The sequence below is a fragment of the Astatotilapia calliptera genome, chromosome 18, assembly GCF_964374335.1.
Source record: "Astatotilapia calliptera chromosome 18, fAstCal68.1, whole genome shotgun sequence".
Lineage (NCBI taxonomy): Eukaryota > Metazoa > Chordata > Actinopteri > Cichliformes > Cichlidae > Astatotilapia > Astatotilapia calliptera.
Window position 1 is genome coordinate 11,561,175 of NC_137439.1, and position 18,971 is coordinate 11,580,145.

At 38.9% G+C, this 18,971-nt stretch overlaps 1 protein-coding gene across 1 annotated transcript; it reads left to right on the forward strand.

Annotated features, from left to right (window-relative positions):
• The first annotated feature begins 281 nt into the window (after positions 1–281).
• On the forward strand, positions 282–17,851 carry vapal (VAMP (vesicle-associated membrane protein)-associated protein A, like). The gene is made up of 6 exons (XM_026150996.2): positions 282–518; positions 7,178–7,330; positions 9,051–9,154; positions 10,137–10,217; positions 15,338–15,517; positions 16,845–17,851. Exons 1-6 carry the CDS (start codon positions 461–463, stop codon positions 17,004–17,006), a joined length of 738 nt encoding a protein of 245 aa, XP_026006781.1. The 5' UTR covers positions 282–460; the 3' UTR covers positions 17,007–17,851.
• Positions 17,852–18,971: the final 1,120 nt, after the last annotated feature.

Here is an 18,971-nt window from a genome sequence, read left to right on the forward strand (position 1 = left end):
ACAAACAACACTTACATTTACGTTACATGTACGTTCACTAATACTTCTAACAGGTTTAACTAGACTACTGCAGAGTGAATTTACTGCGTTAATGTGCATGTATACACCGCAGACATGCGATTATCATACGTCCCTGATTAAAATTCTCGATTAAATCAATAAAGCACAATTTAACTTGGTTCTGGATTTTATAAGATTATTTTATAACATGTTTTTCCTTCCCCGTACGTCTATTTCAGTGTCCACACATTATAACTCGTTTACTGTACCATAATCGCATCAGTTGCCAGACCACGAGTGCGCGCAACAGAGGGCTGTGCACTCGCGCGTTCAAGTATTTGTACCCACATGCTCGCTGAGCTCAGTCAGCGTTTGACTCAGTAGTGGCAGAAGGGATCCAGGATTTCCACTTGTTAGTAAACTCCACGATACCGAAATCAAGTGCATCCCTTCAGCCAACATGTCAAAGTTGGATCAGATCCTTATCCTCGACCCTCCGTCTGACCTCAAATTTAAAGGTATGTGAATGAAATATTATTTATTTACTTGTTGTCGTGTCAAATGTCCAGCGAGTAGTAGTGGTAGTGAAGCAATGATTTCACACTCCCTCAAGCGAATTTCGTTGCTAGCAAGCTAGCTAGCATTCACCGCCATTTTAAGTTAGCCAGGGAGCCGGACGGGCCGCTGCAGCCTGGCGCTATAGTGACGTGGATAGCCGGGCAGGCGTGCACCCAGGTGGCCTGCTATTCAGTACCAGCTTACTGACAGTACCAGGCAAAGAGCTGGAAGGATGTGGCTGTCAGTGACTGCTTAAAAAAAGGAAAGTTAAAGTCTACACGTTAAGAAGCATGTTTGTGTATGTCTTCACTTTTAATATCAGCTACTATGCTGTTGCTAGTTGTGTTAGCAGGAGTAAACTGTTGTTTCTTGTGGCTTAGGCTATTCCCTGGAAAGAAATTAATTTCAGAATGAAAAATCCAGCGTTCATCTTGATGCACCTGTGGCAGGAACTTGTGAAGCCAGTTAAAGTGACTGACAGTTGGAATGACAAACTTGGTTAGCTAACGTGAACTGTAACAACATGGATAGTTTATTTTTTTTAATAGCAACACCGGGCTAACGTTAGTTCAGTTGACCTAAACCTATTAGCTAGATATTGGCTAATTTTAAGCGTGTGTTCGCATCCTGGGCAAAACAGGACGGCACATTCATGGGAAAGCAGGGTGCTTCGCGCATTCAGCACTGATTGCTTTTCCTGGTAGTGATAACGTCCAGTGATGTGTCAGTTAACCGTTGGCTAATGATAGCTTGGCTAGCCAGCTAATGCCAAAGTTGATGTGTAGCTGTGTAGTTGTATAACCGTGTTGTTTTGCGTCTGACAGACCTGAAGAGACCCATATCACATTTTTTAAAAGTCCTAGATAGAACATAACTTTTGGTCATTTGTGAGTCCAACTGTTGCTCTTGTGGGCAAGTGGATGAAGTGGCAGTAAACGGCGCTGATTTCAATGAAGCTAGCCCTCCCAGGCCATGGGTGACACAACAATCTCCACAGTTGGACTATTTATCCTCATCATTATTCATTTTGACCCAAAATTCCGCACAGCACTTCTCGTATTTGTCCCAGTTACCAAGCTCTGTGCCTGCTGGAAGCATTTTTGCGAACTAGACAGTTATTTCTCTTTCTGTTGAATGTACCACTGTCCTGGACGAGGTTATAAGAGGACACTGGTGTTTGGACAAGGTGTGAATTGATACTGGTTGTAGTCTGACAGGATCATTAGGAAGGACACAAGCTCACATTCCAGACCCGCTGTGTCTGTGGGTGGGGTGTAATAATTAGAATGTTTTGGTGATGAGGTGTCCAGGGTGAAACTAAAAATTATTAGTTTCACCCTGGACATTATTATTTTGCCTGTATTTGACGATGACACAGGTGAAATAAAGGCGCCCCCCCCCCCCCCCCATGTTAAAACTCTGAAACTTATAAAATTTGTGTACATTGATTAAAATCCAGGAATGTTTTTATCATGCAAGGTGCAACAGAAAGTGCGATGGTGAATGGAGCCTTTTCCAACAGGCTGACATTGTAATTGGACAGGGGTATGGATGTAAATCAGTAAAAACTTGCTCTGGCTTAAGTTGAAAGACATCTGGAAAAGGTAGTAACCATTTGATTAAACTCACATTTGTTATGTCATAATAACAGCATCAAACAACAGGTTAATGGTGCTATTATGATAAAATTCTTCAATCATATGGTTGGAAAGCCACCAATAGTCTTATTTGTCTCGGACAGGTTGTTTTTTGGGAGCAACGAGGTAAACCAGAATAAATAGATGAAACTTTCTCCAGCTGAACGTTAAAATTTCATGGGTATTTAGCCTGATGGTAGACACATGGTTCGTCATAATCTGATTATGGACCTCTACTTTTTACCCGATTAAGAAATTCTACTCTAATTTGACTTATTCCTGTTACTGATCAGTCACACGGTTTACATTTTCCCTCATCAGATTAAACTTTTGGCTTTTTATATTCTGGATTGGACGCAAAGCTAAATTGCATCAGTATGATGCTGTTCATACTGATCATTGTTTACTGATCCTCATTGACTCGTTTTGTTCTTTAGCACAGAGGCCAAAATGTTTAATCCACTGCACATGTAAGAAAATCCCAATTTCTGGGTCATAAACCACATTCTAACAATTTGATATAAAATGTAAATTATAATGAAAATATGTTTATGTCCTAGCAGTAGAACCTGGAAGCATATTGTATGCATTTTTCCTGTAACAGTTGTATATCAGGGTTTTGGTTGTATCAAAATAGTCCTTTTGTAGGGACTACACATGTTTATGACTCTGTCTTACTTAACAAAAGTCTGTGAACCTTCCTGTTATTTATGACTATCTAATAAACAAAAGTGTATTTTATGCTGTGGTAAATTAAACCCTAACTTAGAACATGTATGATAATTCCAGTATAGTGGCCCATTTGCTTTCATACAAACCAGAGTTTTGTCATACTTTTAACCGGTCGTGTTTAGAGACTCAAGTCTTTATACCTGTTAAGCCCTTTGGCCACTTAACCTGTTATTGAACCAGCATCATATTAAATCTTACATTGGGGGGGGACCTCTAATCCCAAGTACTAAATCCCTAAAGAATGCATCCCTTAAATTTGGGAGCTGTCCCCCCCACCCTTGTTTTTGTGTTTTGTTTTGTTTTTACATTTTTGTATGGCCCACATTTAAGTGGCTTCGGTTTTTCATGTGAAGAAGCAATCTGAGGAGAAGGACGATGACCACAGCTTCTTTACCTTCACAGAGACAGAGCTAAATCGGTCTGCATGTATTGGAAAGCTGGACTGTTTTAGAGCCTCTGCTGGGACTCCTCCAGCAAGCTAGAGGGGGCAGCCCTCCTTTCCTTGGTTGGTATTTTTAGAGCAGGACTGGCCTGGGGGGACCCTAACTCAGCATACATGCAACAAGATGAGAGAGGTGCTGCTAATGCTGCTTGAGAAAAGGTGGCATCTTAGTGTTGGGCAGTGGATGCAAGCTGCAGTATGTGGGTGGGATATCTGATGCACACAACTGTTTTCCAGTTTTAGGCTTTGGTGTAGTAGTGATCATTGTGTAAAACGCACGGAAGGTAGAAATATTTTGGGCTCAGTTAATTTCGAGCTTATAGAAGCAGTTACTCATCTGTGCTAGTTTTCTGTTTAGGTCTATAAAATTAAAAAAAAGTCATGGTTTTTACCTAGTCTTTCCAGCATCATAGTGCAAAAGCTAGTATAGCATAGTGCTGAAGCTATAATAGACATTGTTTCTGGTTCTCATACTACTACAGGTAGGCTCTGTTTAGAACAACCTGGTATTGTTCTGTCAGGAAGCAAGTCATTCTTTATAACTCATCTGTGTAGCAAGAACAAAGATCCTCGAAGTACACGCCATTAACAATGAGGTTTTTCAAGTTTGTATGAAGGCATTTTGTGACTCACCTGTGATTTTTGAAAAGCAAAAAAAAAGCCGCAGTAGGCACACAAGTGTACATTCTGGTATTAGCTGGGTGGAGCCATTCTGCTCTGGTCACGCATTCCTTCTTATCTTTCAGAGCATGAATCAAGGCTAAATGCTGACTTTGAACTCCAGAAATAAAGCCAACCTTTAGAACTTGTGGAAGTAGAAAGAATATTTCTGTTTCTTGGTTTGTTCTGATATTTTTAGAAGTGTTAAAAAAAAATACAGATATGGGGGAACTAGTTTGGATACCTATGTTAAAATTTTTGTACTAGTAATTTAAATGATGAAAAAGGTGTATTTCAAATTTTGAAGCCTGGCAGCTATTGGGTAACAGGTTTTATTTATTGGTAATATATGACTCATTTAATATGTTAGGTTAGGTTGTTACCTAGGAAACCGTAACCTGGACCCGAGACCACCGTCAGCTTCAAAGTAATACACAACAAGCAGTTTGGTCCTTGTCTGGATGCAAGTTTGCAACTTGTAAAGCACAAGTTGTTAGCCAATGACCGTACGGCATTAGATCCACCCTCCATCATTATGGCCAGGCTCAAAACGCCAAAATCATCTGCTGAAAATCCTGAACTTGAAGCTCCATAAACGGTGGGTGACATCACTGTAGTAAAGCGCATCTTTTATACTTTTTGCATGCATGAAGATGTACACCTGTTAACAGAGCCCATAAAAATATTAAGTTGTAGCTGTGTCTAAATTCACAAATTTGGATATTTTGACATATGTTACATCAGAATAATCATATGAGCTTGCAAATTATCTGGCAGGTAAACTCTATAAACATGATTTATAACATCCATGCTGTGCTCCCAGCTAACCAAACATCATGAGACATTGTCCAAACTCCCACCCTAATTGCGCTGATCGAGTTTGGGGTACCTCTGACTTGGCAAGAAGTGTGTTGTTGTTTTGTTTTGTTTGTTTTTTTTGTTGTTGTTTTTTTTGTTTTTTCCAACATGATATGTTCAATCCGTGCTCGATAGTGCTGACCGTGGTTAAGGACCTAATTTAAAGCCAGTGGTGTCACAAGATGGTGGGCTGTTGTGCAACTTTTGATCTCCTGATACGGAACCAGTCAGCATCATCATGGGATGTCTATATGAAATTAGCTGTTTTGGAGACATGAAGGGTAATTGATTCAGGTGATCACTTGAGCGACATACAGGAAAAAGAGGTCATCTTTGATATCCCAAGCGAAACTGTGCTTTCATAGGTCGTTCCACCCCACCATCTGTATTGGATAGGCTATACAGTTATTAAAAAGAACAAAAAATAAGTAAAGATTCTTATTTTAACATCCCCAAATAGTGAAACTTGGTGTCTTTCTCTCAAAGTTTCTTTGCCGTAACCTTGTATGTAACCTGACGTGCACCTCCTGAGAAATGAGGGTCGACACAGCCCGCAACGTTAGTTGGACATAGGACATAGATTTCTCGCGGAAGTCTAAATTAAGCTCATGTCTTCATAAAGCCTATGTTATAACGAGGGATGTACAGATGACTCATCCTTGTTGACTGCCATCAGTTTATCGATTAGGTGTGAAAAGGAGCAGGAAGCCTAAAAACCTGTTTATTCAAGTAATAAAAATGATATGAAGATGTGCAATTCTCTAGCAAAAAGAGGGATTTAAAAAAAAAAACAAACAAAAAAACTTGCATCAAAATCTGTACAGAGTTTCACAGCTGATGGATTTCTAGTTGTTGTACTTGTGGCAAAAACTACCCTACAGTGTAGCCTCAAGCCAAGAAACCTGCTATTCAATAAGGCTTCTTAATCATGTTGTTGTAATTGAGTTACATGTCAGTATTTTTCAGCTAATCCTTTTTAAATGTCTTTTTGAAGCTTGGCGCCAAAACGCAGCATGCCTCTCTGTCTTCCAGGGAGGAGGTGTAACCTGAAATATTGAATTTCTGAACTGCTGTGTAAACATGTAGCCATCTTCAGTATTGTGGCATTTTTTTAATCTAGCAGACTTACTGGGGGGAATAAAAGCTTAATTCTAGGAGTTTCAGTCATCTAGGGCTGCTCAATTAATCGAATTTTAATCACGATTACGATCTGGGCTTTCAACGATCATTAAAAATGACTGAGCCGATTATTAGCCCCTCCCTCATTTATCCGCGACACCTTAAAGGCCGGTCCGTGAAAATATTGTCGGGCATAAACCGGTCCGTGGTGCAAAAAAGGTTGGAGACCGCTGATTAAGAGGACCCGAGGGAAGCTCGGAAAGCTAAGCAGAAGTTATTTGGAGAGGAGAGTGACTGCCGTTGGTTGAAAAGAGTTTAAAAAAAAAAAAAACTTCAGTGGTGTTGCACACTATTTTATATTATTTTTTAAAAGTCATTGTTAACCCTTTAAAGCCGGTCAGAGCAGCACGCTCCGTTTTGCGTAACTATTTTTAAATCCCTGTAGAACCTGAACCGTGTAAGCTAGCGCAATAATTTGTTTTGCATATGAAACCGGAGGAGTTGTACTTACATCTTATGCCATCAGCTTGTCCTCGGTCACGGTTTCGTTCCACATATAGCTTTGCAAAAACTGCATAAAAAGCGCTTGCAGGAACAAAAACATAATATTCCAGAAACACGCTTTGCCGTTCCTATCAGCTGTTCGTAACACTTCCCACAGTGAAATGATGCACATGCTGTTTTCTTTGCAAATTTGCATCATAGGATTGTTTTTTGTTTTTCCTGCAGTATATAAAAATTGCTGTATCTCCAAAATAAAACTATGAAGACACTCAAAATAAATTTCCTGTGGTGGGAAACTATTTTTTGCAACTTTAGTGTATTTAAAGTTTTGAGGGATAAACCTCTTAAATTTCTCCAAGTAGAAATATATGTAAATAAAACAAAAGCGATTTTCAATTTTTTTTGTAGTTTATTGCACTTTTTTGCAATTTATGTAATTACTATGGACTTAATGCATACATATTATTAAAATATGGGCTATAAATATCGTCAAATAATCGTGATCTAAATTTCAGTGAAAATAATCGTGATTATCATTTTTGCCATAATCGAGTCATCTGTGAAGTTTTCAGAATTTTGGATTTGAACCATACACCAGTGTTGGAGACTGTGCTCTGAAATACAAAGCTAACGCTGCTTTTTTTTGTTTTTTTGTGTTGTTTTCCAGGCCCTTTTACAGATGTAGTCACCACCAACCTCAAACTGAGGAACCCTTCTGACAGAAGAGTGTGTTTCAAAGTGAAAACGACAGCGCCACGTAGGTACTGCGTACGGCCAAACAGCGGCGTTATCGATCCTGGATCAAGCGTCAACATCTCTGGTAAGTTTTTATTTGTTAACTGTCTTTTTGCCGCCCATTTGAACATGTAGATTCGGACTGAGTGTGAGCGAATAAAGGAAATGTTCAGTCATAGGTCAACAAGTCGGAGATTTCAGTTAGGGGGGAAAAAAGTCCAAGTGACCTATGCTGTTTTTACAATGATTTCTGTATGATGTTTTTCTCATGACCCTTAAGGCCACAAGCAATGAAGTTGTTCTGTGTACAACAAGAGTTCCTTTAGCTTTAATTTCTTCAGGCTTTATCGTCTTCTCTGTCTACCTTTTGAAGTAGATCAAGTTGTGCCAGAGACCTTATCTCAGCAGTTTTCCTTTAAGCAAGTTAACCTATCTAAGATGCTATACATTACTATATCTTTTGAATGCTGGTTTATCTTATGTTTGCTGATGACATTAAGGTAGCTTGGGTACCATCAGTTTGTTGTGTTTAGGCTCCACAATTGTCCATTCAGGGTGGCCACTGGGGCCTAACAGAAATATTGGAGTTGAGATAAAGCAAAACTTCTTATAATGAGGAATATTAACAGAACACATCTGAAAGCAACCCATATCAGCATCTTAATTGAAGTAATACATTACTCTGATTAGTGGTTATAATTTCATCTTTTTTGGTATGTAAATTTGGCTGCAGGCAAAATGGGGTTTATTGGGCCAGATTAGTTTCAATTTGGCTGGTTATTAAGATTCATTAGTCATTTTAAAGACAGTTGCCTGCATTGTCTACAAGCACTGTTTCAACTCACTGCAGTGAAAGGGGAAAATGGGTTGCTTGTTTTTAAAACGGTGACCCTTTTCCTCCAGCAGGTTTAGCAACTTAAAGTTATTTGAGCTCCAGCGTGCTCAGCATTACTACATGTGAATGTCTGTAGAAATGTCTCAAAGCACTTTTGCACCATAGTCCTGGTAATGTTTATTGTGCTTTTAAATTCCATAATGGTTAAATGCACTGCTTCTGTTTGTTCTTTGCAAACATTGCCAGTTTAGTGTATGACAAATGGCATTATTTCAATGTTTGTGTGCAGAAATATCCACACATTAAAGTTTCAGAGGGCTTTATTTCTTTGATGCTTTTAGTGAACAATGACATTGCGAGCTTGTATTGAATTAAGTTGGAAAATGAATGACATCCTCTTGAAACTCAATAGATCCTTTAATGAACCTATTTAAGAAGGGAGGGAGGATGCCAAAATGGATCTCTTGTGAATGTCTGACTCGCTGAAGTGTGTATTAATTTAATTCAGGCAATCAGGTTTTTAGGAGCTACGAAAGTTAGATTCTTATTGGTCCTTCAGTGTCATTGGGGAGGTACCCGTTTGGTCTCACACAATCACATTAAAGTACAATAAGGACTCCTTCAGAAGATGGTGTGCCCCCCTGGTCTTAACAGCATGAAGTACAAAGGAACACTGAGAAGGTCTAAAGATGCTTTGGAACAATCATCCTCCAAAGTACCTTGAAAAACTGTAAATTTACCTTTTTGTTTAAAAAAACAAAAAAAACAAAACAAAACTATTTTTAATAAAAGTTGAGTAAAGAGGAAAAAATCACTGATAAATTAAAAAAACATGCTGTAAAAACAATGCCTCGGACGTTTTCACAGGTCATTTCTGGTGTTTAGTATGCTGACTGTTTATGCGATCTGTTTTCTGTGTATAGATGTGCTTTTATTCAAACAGTTCTCATTGATCATTTCTGTTTTACAGTCATGCTACAGCCCTTTGACTATGACCCCAATGAGAAAAGTAAACACAAATTCATGGTGCAGACTATTTTCGCCCCGCCAAACGTCACCGACATGGAATCATTGGTAAGTGACTGGGATTTACTTTTGAACCCATTATTTTGCTTCTAATGTTGCAGCGAATAACACAGAGGTGTACCTTTGGTTACGTAGCTCTGAAGTCATTTAAATGTGTCAAAGTGGAAGCATGACTATAGTATTTGCACAAACAAAACGGTAAACCTTACTAGTTAAAATCTGTTGAACTGAATAGTTTTTAATACTTATTGAATTCTTTCACATAAAACAGTTGATCAGCTTAAAAAATTCCCCATTTAAATGTTTTGTCTTTCTTCCACATTTCCTTTTATATGTAAAAACAAACATTACTGTTCGGTCTTTATTGGTAAAAGGAGCCCTATGCATTCCAGTATCACATGCACATGACTTGTGCTTTAAAATATTAACTTGATTGACTCAATGAAAACATTTCATGTATGATATTTGATAGTAGAAAGTCTTTTACTGTTAAACTTTAAGTTGAAGGGTTATCATCATCTGCCGAGTTAATTTCCTTACTCTGAAGCATTTTCCAGTTATCCACCAGGGGACAGCAGAGACTCGGTCAGCCAGTAAAACCTGTACATACCTTGTCATTGTATTCATGAACGGACTTGTTTTGAATGAGGTTTAAAATTCAGGAAGTATAGTATAGACAAACCGAGGTCTGACTGGTGCTGATGTATAAAATGGAGTCTCATGTTGTGACTTAATCTTTTGTTTCTTTTCTATTTTATCGTCTGTACTATACTTTTCTACTTTATTTCTTTATAAATTCAGAGTCTGGGTGGTGCCATTTTGAAATATGTTGAAAATAGTTCAAATAAACAGAAATAAAAGGAAATGAAGCTGTGCCTGTGTTATATAGATTTTAAGGCTAAATTGCTTGTACATACAATGTGAAGTAGTTGGCACAGTTTTAATATGTGCATGTGTGAACAGAATCTAATCTGCTAGAAGTTCAAGTTGATGAATAACATGCTTTCATTTGCTTTTAAATCCTCACTAGTGGAAAGATGCAAAGCCAGATGATCTCATGGACTCCAAGCTGAGATGTGTCTTTGAGCTGCCATCTGAAAATGATAAAGTGGTAAGGTGCAATGATCAGAGTCCCTCCTTGAACTGGATATGCGCTACTAAAAACTCTAGAAAAATAAAAATTGTCTGGCATAGTGTTAGCATGACATTCCTGTGTCGAGAGCAGAGTGTAAGATCTCTGCAGCATCTTGCAGCTAAAACAATGTTCAGCAACTAGGTGCAGTTAGAATAGCAGTGTGATGATTTACAGGCTGAGACACTGCCCATGGAGCAGTGGTTCTATATGCTTCTGAAACTATGTCAGGTTGGTAAAGAGGATGAAGCTTAAATGGGTCAGATTAGGGCTGTGCGATATGACCAAAATCTCATATCCCGATATAAGACATCTATCGTCCCGATAACGATATAAATCACAAAAATTTAAAATTTTCTGTGAATCTCGGGCAGCTCGACTTGCGTGAAGTGTTTCCAGCTGCGCGTCATGTACCTGGAGTCGAGTGTTTTTAACGATGTATGAAACGAGGCATTTTTAGACATAAGTTGTAACGGCCGCCGTTTTCTTTGCAAGTATTTATTACACGGTGTGCTGCGGGGAAAAGCCTGTTCTAATGTTTGAGTCTAAGGTTTATTTCTTTAGCACCTGACGGCTCTTTTCTTGCTTCTCATCCGTAAATACTCTGCATACTCTTTCACGGGTTCAGTTTATTTTGAAAAGTCTTAACAGGATCTTGAGCTTTATTGTGAAAGGTTTACGTAGAAAATAAACACGCAGACACGCGATGGTTTTACCCTTATTGTTGCTAACGACAATGCATAAAAACAGGCGCTTGTTCGTCAGTAGTGTGGTTATATTAATTATAAGAGAACTTTAAGAAATTAATATAGCCACTACAGTGACCATCAAAACGATGAGAAAATATTGCCGTAAACAGTTTATTTGTGACACCATGAAACAAACGATAGCGTAAAATGAAACGATAGACGTTTTTATATCGTCATCCGATATCTATCGAACAGCCCTAGGTCAGATCAATACTGCAACGTAGCCAGAAAACCAAAAAACTGCGAGTGAACGGATTCTGATTATCTGACTGATAGCAGGCTTTACTTTTTCACAGCTAATCAGTGTTGACTGATTAAATAAGTTATATTTTGTAGGACCAGTGTTGCTTAGGATAATTTTTCTATTTCCAGCAGCTGACTGTGAACTGTGTGTAAGTAGGAGCACATTTCCCTCATCTTAATAGGACATACCCCGCGATATACAATATCAGGGTTAAGTTCCTAATCCAAGATATGCAAATCTGAGTAGGATTCACTCTTATTATGGGGACCACTGAAGTAGAAACTAGATGATACTTTCCTCTTATTTATGTCAGGACATCAGTATGTGTCACTTTGAATCATAACCTTTTTTAAAACCTTTTTTTTTTTTTTTTTTTTTTTTGTGCAGTTTAAAAACAAAAAGTCCAGATCAAAGACCTGGCCTTAATTTGATCAGTCTCATGTACTGCAGCGGTTGTTTTTATCTAGACCTGGTCTGATGTGGTTTGGATCGAGGAAAATGGGCTATAAAGACTATAAATCCTAAATTGTGCTATAAATAATCAGTTTTTCCACTTGTTTTAATCAAATTCAGGTTTCATAAATGTTACGCATTAAACTTAGATTTGGTCTCATTGTTGTCTGGATGGAGATGAAATTTTCGTGTGTGTGTGTGCGTGTGCGTGTGCGTGTATTTTTTTTTTTTTTTTTTAAATTAAAAAAGCACAGACAGTAATGCTTCATGATGGGATACCTGTTACAAGACCCCTGCTCAAAAGTGAGATCTCTCCCTGTACTATTCAGCAAAAAACAAAAAGCTTTTAACTTTTTGTCTCTGAGAAGTTATTTGTAAAAGTAGCCATAGCTGAAATCTCTGTGCACGCAGTTATGTTTATATCGTGATTAGGGCTGAACGATTATGGAAAATAATCTAATTGCGATTTTTTTTTTTTTTTGCCCCAATATTGCGATTGCGATGCGATATGCGATTATTTTTTTTAAGGTCTTTGTCTTCTGTATTATTAAACAAAGACAAGCAATACATCATATAGTATGGCCAATACTATATTACATTAATTTTAAACTGTTCTTTCCTGGAAGACAGACCTCTGTTATGATGACATGAGGTGATGCATGAATTGATGACTGACATTTTTATTTAACTTCTTCAATCACAACAGTATATTTGAACATACACAATAGTTTATTTTTAGCTTACAAACATCTGAGCATAAAGTGCTGACAAGGAACCCTGGTGTAAACATTAAAATGAAAGTCAGTACAATGTGCAGATTGCAGAAATATACATTAAAAAAAATCAGTGGCTTTACCACACTCAGTTTTTCGACATCTGTGAACTACTAGACAGTCATTCAATTAAAAAATAATATTAAATAAATAAAACTAATAAATAAAAAATACACACATCTTACTGATCTCTGCAGTCAGTAACATTACACATAAAGTGCAAACATAATAGCAATTGTATAAACACACACACAAACACGCCTTTAAAATTTAAAGGCGTGAAATTGGACGGTCTAGCCTTCTGATTAGCGTCACCGCTGTCTCGGTGGAGTTTAATAAACTCGGCCGTCTGCTTCTTGCTATCTAAAATATAACCAGACACTGGTGTAAATTCTCGACTGTCTCATACTTCTGTTTAATAAGTTTTCTGTTTGACGTTTAGTCAGCTGTGTGAAAACCAAGGAGGAACCCACCCGGGGGATTAATAAAGTTTTATTTTATCTAATCTAATAACTTTAATCTCAGCCAAACCGATTTACTCACGAACAAACAAAACACTGAAAAAAGCCCAACAATAACATTTTTAGGTTGTCTAAGTGACTTATATATTACGTTTAACCCGAGCAGCGAAACTCCGCGGTGATCTGAAAATGATGTGCCGGGAGTTGTGCCGTTCTCGGCCGCATCAGTAATCCTCGAGCTCCCGGCTAGCTGTCGAGCTGGTGGGTAGCAGACGCCTCTGAAAACGTCGAAGCACTTTTGCAAATATGGGATATCTTGATAAACCGAGCAGATATTTGATGTTTACACAACTACTTTCTCGCCTGAAAATATGTTAAAAGTTTATTTTGTGACCCTGAAAGATTAGTATGAGTAATTTTAAAACTTAGTAGCGGCCGCCATTGCTGGAAACTGGAGTTTGGCTGGGCCGCGCTATGAATTCTGGGATATGGTAGTAATTTGGACAGCCTTCGGCGCGTCGCTGTGATGTAATCGGTCTACAAATGCGGCCTCAGGAGGATGCAGCCCATGAATTTGGACATGTCCAGAGTATAATCGCAGCCTTTGCGGTTAGAAAATTGCACTTGATCATGTCGCGATATTATCGCAAATGCGATATATCGTTCAGCCCTAATCGTGATATTTACTCGGATGATATTCGCAGTTTTAAATGCCCTGAATGTCTTATTTTTCTCTCGTCGTGTACTCTCAGGCACTACTACATGATACTGAACAAGCATCTGGCAGCTGTAGGACTTGTACTCTCTGTTCCACAAGTTCTTTTTGTAGCTGAAGGGAGTTCTTTATGAATGAATTGAGGACCGATCAGGCCACGTGCCTCCTGGATTGTACTGTGTGAGTGTTTAAAATATGGAACCTATTCACAGAGTACCGAAGGTCATCTTCTGCTTACAGGAACATGTTAGCGTGGGTCATGCCAGCCTTGTGTCAATGAAAATATCCCTAAACTATTTATTGAAAACTTGGGAAATCTGTGCTGCTTAACACATAAAAGTAATCAGAACCTGAAGTCTCTCCTAAAATACATTAATTAATACATTAATTGCGTTGTGCTCTATTGCCAGTTTTCCAAACTTTGAAAAATTCATTTTGTTGCCCAGATCAGTGAAACCACCGACTGTTATGTAAATGTACCTTCTGGTAGCTCCAGGTGTTGGCAGTGACGGCAGTTGTGTGCACCATGTATCAGGGTGTAGCAGGTCGCACAAAGAGAAAGACACAGCAACGTGTTTTACTGTCACACCTCTCTACTTAAATAAAGACCAAAGGGACATGTGTAAGCAATACTGACGTTCCTGAGCATAGGAGAAATGTTATATGTAAATGTTTAATTACTAGATGTATATATATTTTTTTTTTTAGCATGCATCAAATTCTTGTGGCCCACAGGAATCGTGGCTCGTCAGTGCGTTTTGCATTTCAACAGCTAACTTTGTCTTCGCTGCTGATGTGAAACACTGAATAACAAAGGCAGCTCTAACTTTTTTTTGTAAGGTGAGAAAAGGTGAAAGCTTTAATGAAAAAGATGTTAGTGTAGCTTAGTGCCTCCACTGTATGTCCTAATAATTTAAAGAGAAGTTCAGACTTTTTGTTTTTGTTACAGAGTTACCTAGGTTAGTTAGGTTTTGTGTGTGTGTGGTCCCCCAATATATAAGTAACTCCTCTGCAGGCTCACATTAGGTCATTTTTAAGACTTAAAAAAATAAATTCAGTTTGTGTACGATCAGTCATCCTTGTTTTCATTGCTTATCTGAGCCTTAGTAGGCCTCGTTATAAATGCCTGACTTGTGGGAGCGATATGATGTCCAGAGGGTTTTATTTGTTACCCTCCAGGAAGATTTAAATTTTAATGTAGTTTTATTTACTCAAGCTTGAAATATGTTTTTGTTTAACAAATGGCCCAGAATGATCAGGATAAACTTCTATTAAATACTCAATGCCTTAACTATGTGCTGGCCAATCATCCTCAAGAGCGTAGTCACTCCCTAAAGGTCTGCTTTTGAGCCAGGAAAAACCCAGATCCTGCCCTCGTACTGATTGTCAACGTTCATCTGCTACTATGCAGCACTCTTTTTTTTTTTTTTTTTTTTTTTTTTTTTCCTTCTTCCTCCACCCCTCATGTTGTCATGCTGTCTGTGCCACTACACAAAGCCACATCCACCATGACTTTTGGAAAGACATGTTTTTTTTCTTTTTGCTTGTCTCTTTCATCTGGCACCATGAGCCTCGGGGCCCTCGAACAAGGCCGCCTTTCTTTTGGCTCATGCGTCCGTCTAGAGGCTAACCTCCATACTTAGCCCAGGGCATACTTAGCCCAGGGCATACTGGGCCTTACCTCATCCTCTCTTTGTTGGGCAGAATGACGTGGAGGCGACCCGAGCCGCCCCCGTGATGAACTCCGTGAAGGCGGAGTCGTCGGCAGCCGCGGTGCCTATCGCTGCCGGAGCGGACGACGCGGAGATGAAGAAAGTGGTGGAGAAGTGCAAGAGACTGCAAGCTGAGATGAACAAGCTGAGTGAGGAGAACCGGCAATTAAAGGTTGGATATGATTGGTAACTAATTGTAGTCAAACACTTGGATTTTTAATGCTAATGCATTCCACACAGAATAAAACTGAAACAAAGTGTGAATAGGGATTTACTGTCAAATATAATTGTACGAGCCTGTGAGTACACACCAACATCATACTACTCTCTGGTGGTTTTGAGTGTGTTTGTTTCAAACTCCGTAGAGGCTTGTGACAGCAACATGTTTGAATGCAACACAGCATGTTGTGTGGGTGTGTTTTGCTGGGTACTTCTCACCTCTGGCTCTTCCAGAGCGTTGAACTGAGGATGAGAGAGGTTTGTTAGAGCAGTCAGAGTGGAAACATGAATTTTGTGTAGTTGTATGAATGCAGATTTTTATTCTAATGCACGCTTCACAACAACCAGGCAGTGAGAAGGGACAGCTACACTGAGGGCCTAGCAGTCAGTCTCAGCATTAGCAAGGGAAAGACGCGTCCCTCTGCTGGAAAACAGCAGGATGAACGCACCTCTTCTGTTTGAAGAATGCAAGATGATATGCAAAAATCAGTTGAAATAAAAGATTAAAATGTATGGATTTGCATGTTATTGCTCTGTTTGTGGTATAAGCTAGATAAGTGACACAACAGGAATTTTCTGAGGCAAACTGGAAAAGGGAGGGACCGTTTTCAGGGTATTGGACACTCATTTGAACTATTAGATGACTTGTTGGCATGTATGTTGGAGTATGACAGGATGTGCATCTAGTTTGATGCTCTTGTACTTAAAAGTGGGAAAATTACACATTGTCTTCTCCACAGTGAGGTCACAAAGTAAAGAGAAATTTCTCAGTTTTCTGCCAGTTTCAGTTGTCATTAGTGACCTCTCTGCAAATATATAAGAACAGATTTTCAGCATCTGCTCTCTCACTGTGTGAGATGAGGGAAATGGCCTTGGAAAGTGTGTCTTAGAGTACATATGTTAAAAGGCTGAACAAGCTCAAAATGCGCATCCAAGTTGCAAATTTAACTTTTTTGACTTTGGAGATGGTTTTACAGCAGCCCAGCAGGACGCTGGACACCTTTTTTCTCTCTGTTTACATATACAGCATTGTTCCTTCCTTAGTATCACTATGAAATTCTCCAACTTGACTGCTATGTTGGAATATTGTGGTTGCTTATTTCGTAGTCCGTCTCTCAACAATGGGGAGTGAACCATGAGTTTAAGTGCAGTAGTCACTGGGACAGAAAACTGCAAGTCTGGGCTCAAAGTTTGAGAATTTCTGTAAACGTGCTTGTGTTTTACTAATCTTATTACCTTATTCACTCCTCTTCTTTATTTGTTTTCTGTTCTTTACACAGGACGAAGGTTTGAGAATGAGAAAGATGCCCCGCTCAGACCACATGACACCAAACTCGACCAGCCTGCTCGGTCGGGAAGCCAGCGCCGCCTCCCTACCATCCCTCCTCGTTGTCATAGCAGCCATCTTCATCGGATTTTTCATAGGGAAGTTCATCTTGTAGACTGGGAGAAGCATGCCAGCCGTATCCCACGCCTCGGCTCTGGAATTAAAAAAAAAAAAAAGGAAAAAAAAAAAGAAAAGGAAAAAGGCCTGGAAAAACCGAGAAGTCTTTCTGTTGACTTTTGCCATATCATTGGTAGTGTGGCCTACAGTGAACACATCTGTACAGTATCATTTGAAGGCGCCGCCTTTTTACAATCTCACACAGTTAGTATGCACAGAGTTGAGTGAGGAAAGGCGACAAAAAGCGATTCCCCCCCCCCCCCCCCCCCCTTCTTCTTTTTTTTTTTTTTTTTCTTCTTTGCCTGTATAATCCAGATATCCAGTGTGGTGGGACAATGAAAGTTGTATACTATCAGTCAACATGGAAGATGCACCTAGAGTTAACCATGGGCAAGAAGCGCTCAAAAGAATAATATCTCTTCCCCCCCCCCTCTCCCTCTACTTCTGTTTTTAATAGGAATTGAATGGAATGTTAGGTGTCTTGTAAATGTCGTTTTAAATCCTTTTAAACAAAAAAGGAAAGAACTTCCATCATAAAGACGTTGCTACCTGTTGCTGGATTGCCTCTGAAGTAAAATCTGTTCGGTTTGTAATTTCTTCTACTTGTGTTGGAATGTTCAGGCCCAGCTGGGGATATAGGTGCCTCCTTCTTGTACATTTGTCTTGATCTCACAATACAAATACAGACTTATTATTATTATTATTATTATTATTATTATTGCTACTACTATACAAATCGTATATCCTTCTGAGGCAGTTATTGACTGAAATAACGTTTCCATTCTTAAAGTCCTGTCAAAGGTATTCAACATTGAAAAATAAAAATGAAAAATGTGGTTTTCATAGCTGTCTTTTCCTGCTTGTTGTTGCTGCCAATGTTTTACTTTGTGTTTGTACAATGCAGTACAGTATATGAATTACCCTGCGTTTCTAAATTTGCTTTATATTTCTGCTTCATAGGTATTGCAGTGGATATATATGTATATATTTTGATGTAACCTAGATTGGTCAGATGAATCAAGATGGAAGTTTTGGGCTGTACTTGAGTTAGCGAGGAAGGGATTGTTGTACATTTCTTGTGGTTTGAGCTCCCACAAACTAGGCGCTGTCACTGTCGGTTACGCCAAGGTAATTTTATGCATTTCTGGTACATTATAGTATTCCAGATGAGGGGGGAACATCTGTAGTAAGCTTGTTCCTAAATTTTTTATTTTTATTTATTTGTTAGCCTGATTGGTAAAATGAGAAAGCGTTCTTTACAAGATGCTGATTATTTTACTTTTTTCTTTTTGCACGGAGTTGAAACCTACAATTATTCTGTTAAAGCACAAAGTGACGTGATTCACTGCAGCATTGGTAAAAGACCACTTTTTTTTTTCTCTCTCTCTCTCTCCCCCTCTCTCTCTGTTTGGCGCTAGAGAGTTGGAGAATTGCATGTTAGACTTTGGCTGTGTGACTATAGTGTTAAGAGACGAGCTGAAAGTTGCATAATTGTATGCTTGAAGTACAGAGTGGCCCCTTTGAGTGAGACGTTGCTAGTACTGTTTTTGTCTTCATTCTTTACGGTATATATCTCAGAGATTCTCAGACATATTGAATGATTGTATTGCATAGTTGCTGCTCATTTGTCAGCTGCACATCCATGATGTGAATCTCGTTCCACCACATCCCAAAGGTCACTGTTGTTATTGTTACTGTGGTTAAGGTTGCCTTCATTATCAGCTTGAAGCAGTCTGGTCATTCTCCTCTGACACCAACAAGCCATTTTTACCCAGAGAACTGCCGCTCGCTGTACGTTTTTTGTCTTTTCAGACCATTATCTGTAAACTCTAGAAATGGCTGTGTGGGAAAACCCAGCAACTATGTTCAAAGTTGTAAATCAACTTTCTTCTCCAATCTGGTGCTCTGTTTGAAGTCCAGCAGGTGTTCTTACCCATGCGTTGCTGCTATATGATTGGCTGTA

Coding starts and splice junctions, on each gene's coding strand:
- vapal (XM_026150996.2), top strand. CDS start 461: ATGTCAAAGTTGGATCAGATCCTTATCCTCGACCCTCCGTCTGACCTC. Junction 519..7,177: donor GTCTGACCTCAAATTTAAAG/GTATGTGAATGA, acceptor GTTGTTTTCCAG/GCCCTTTTACAGATGTAGTC. Junction 9,155..10,136: donor TCACCGACATGGAATCATTG/GTAAGTGACTGG, acceptor AATCCTCACTAG/TGGAAAGATGCAAAGCCAGA.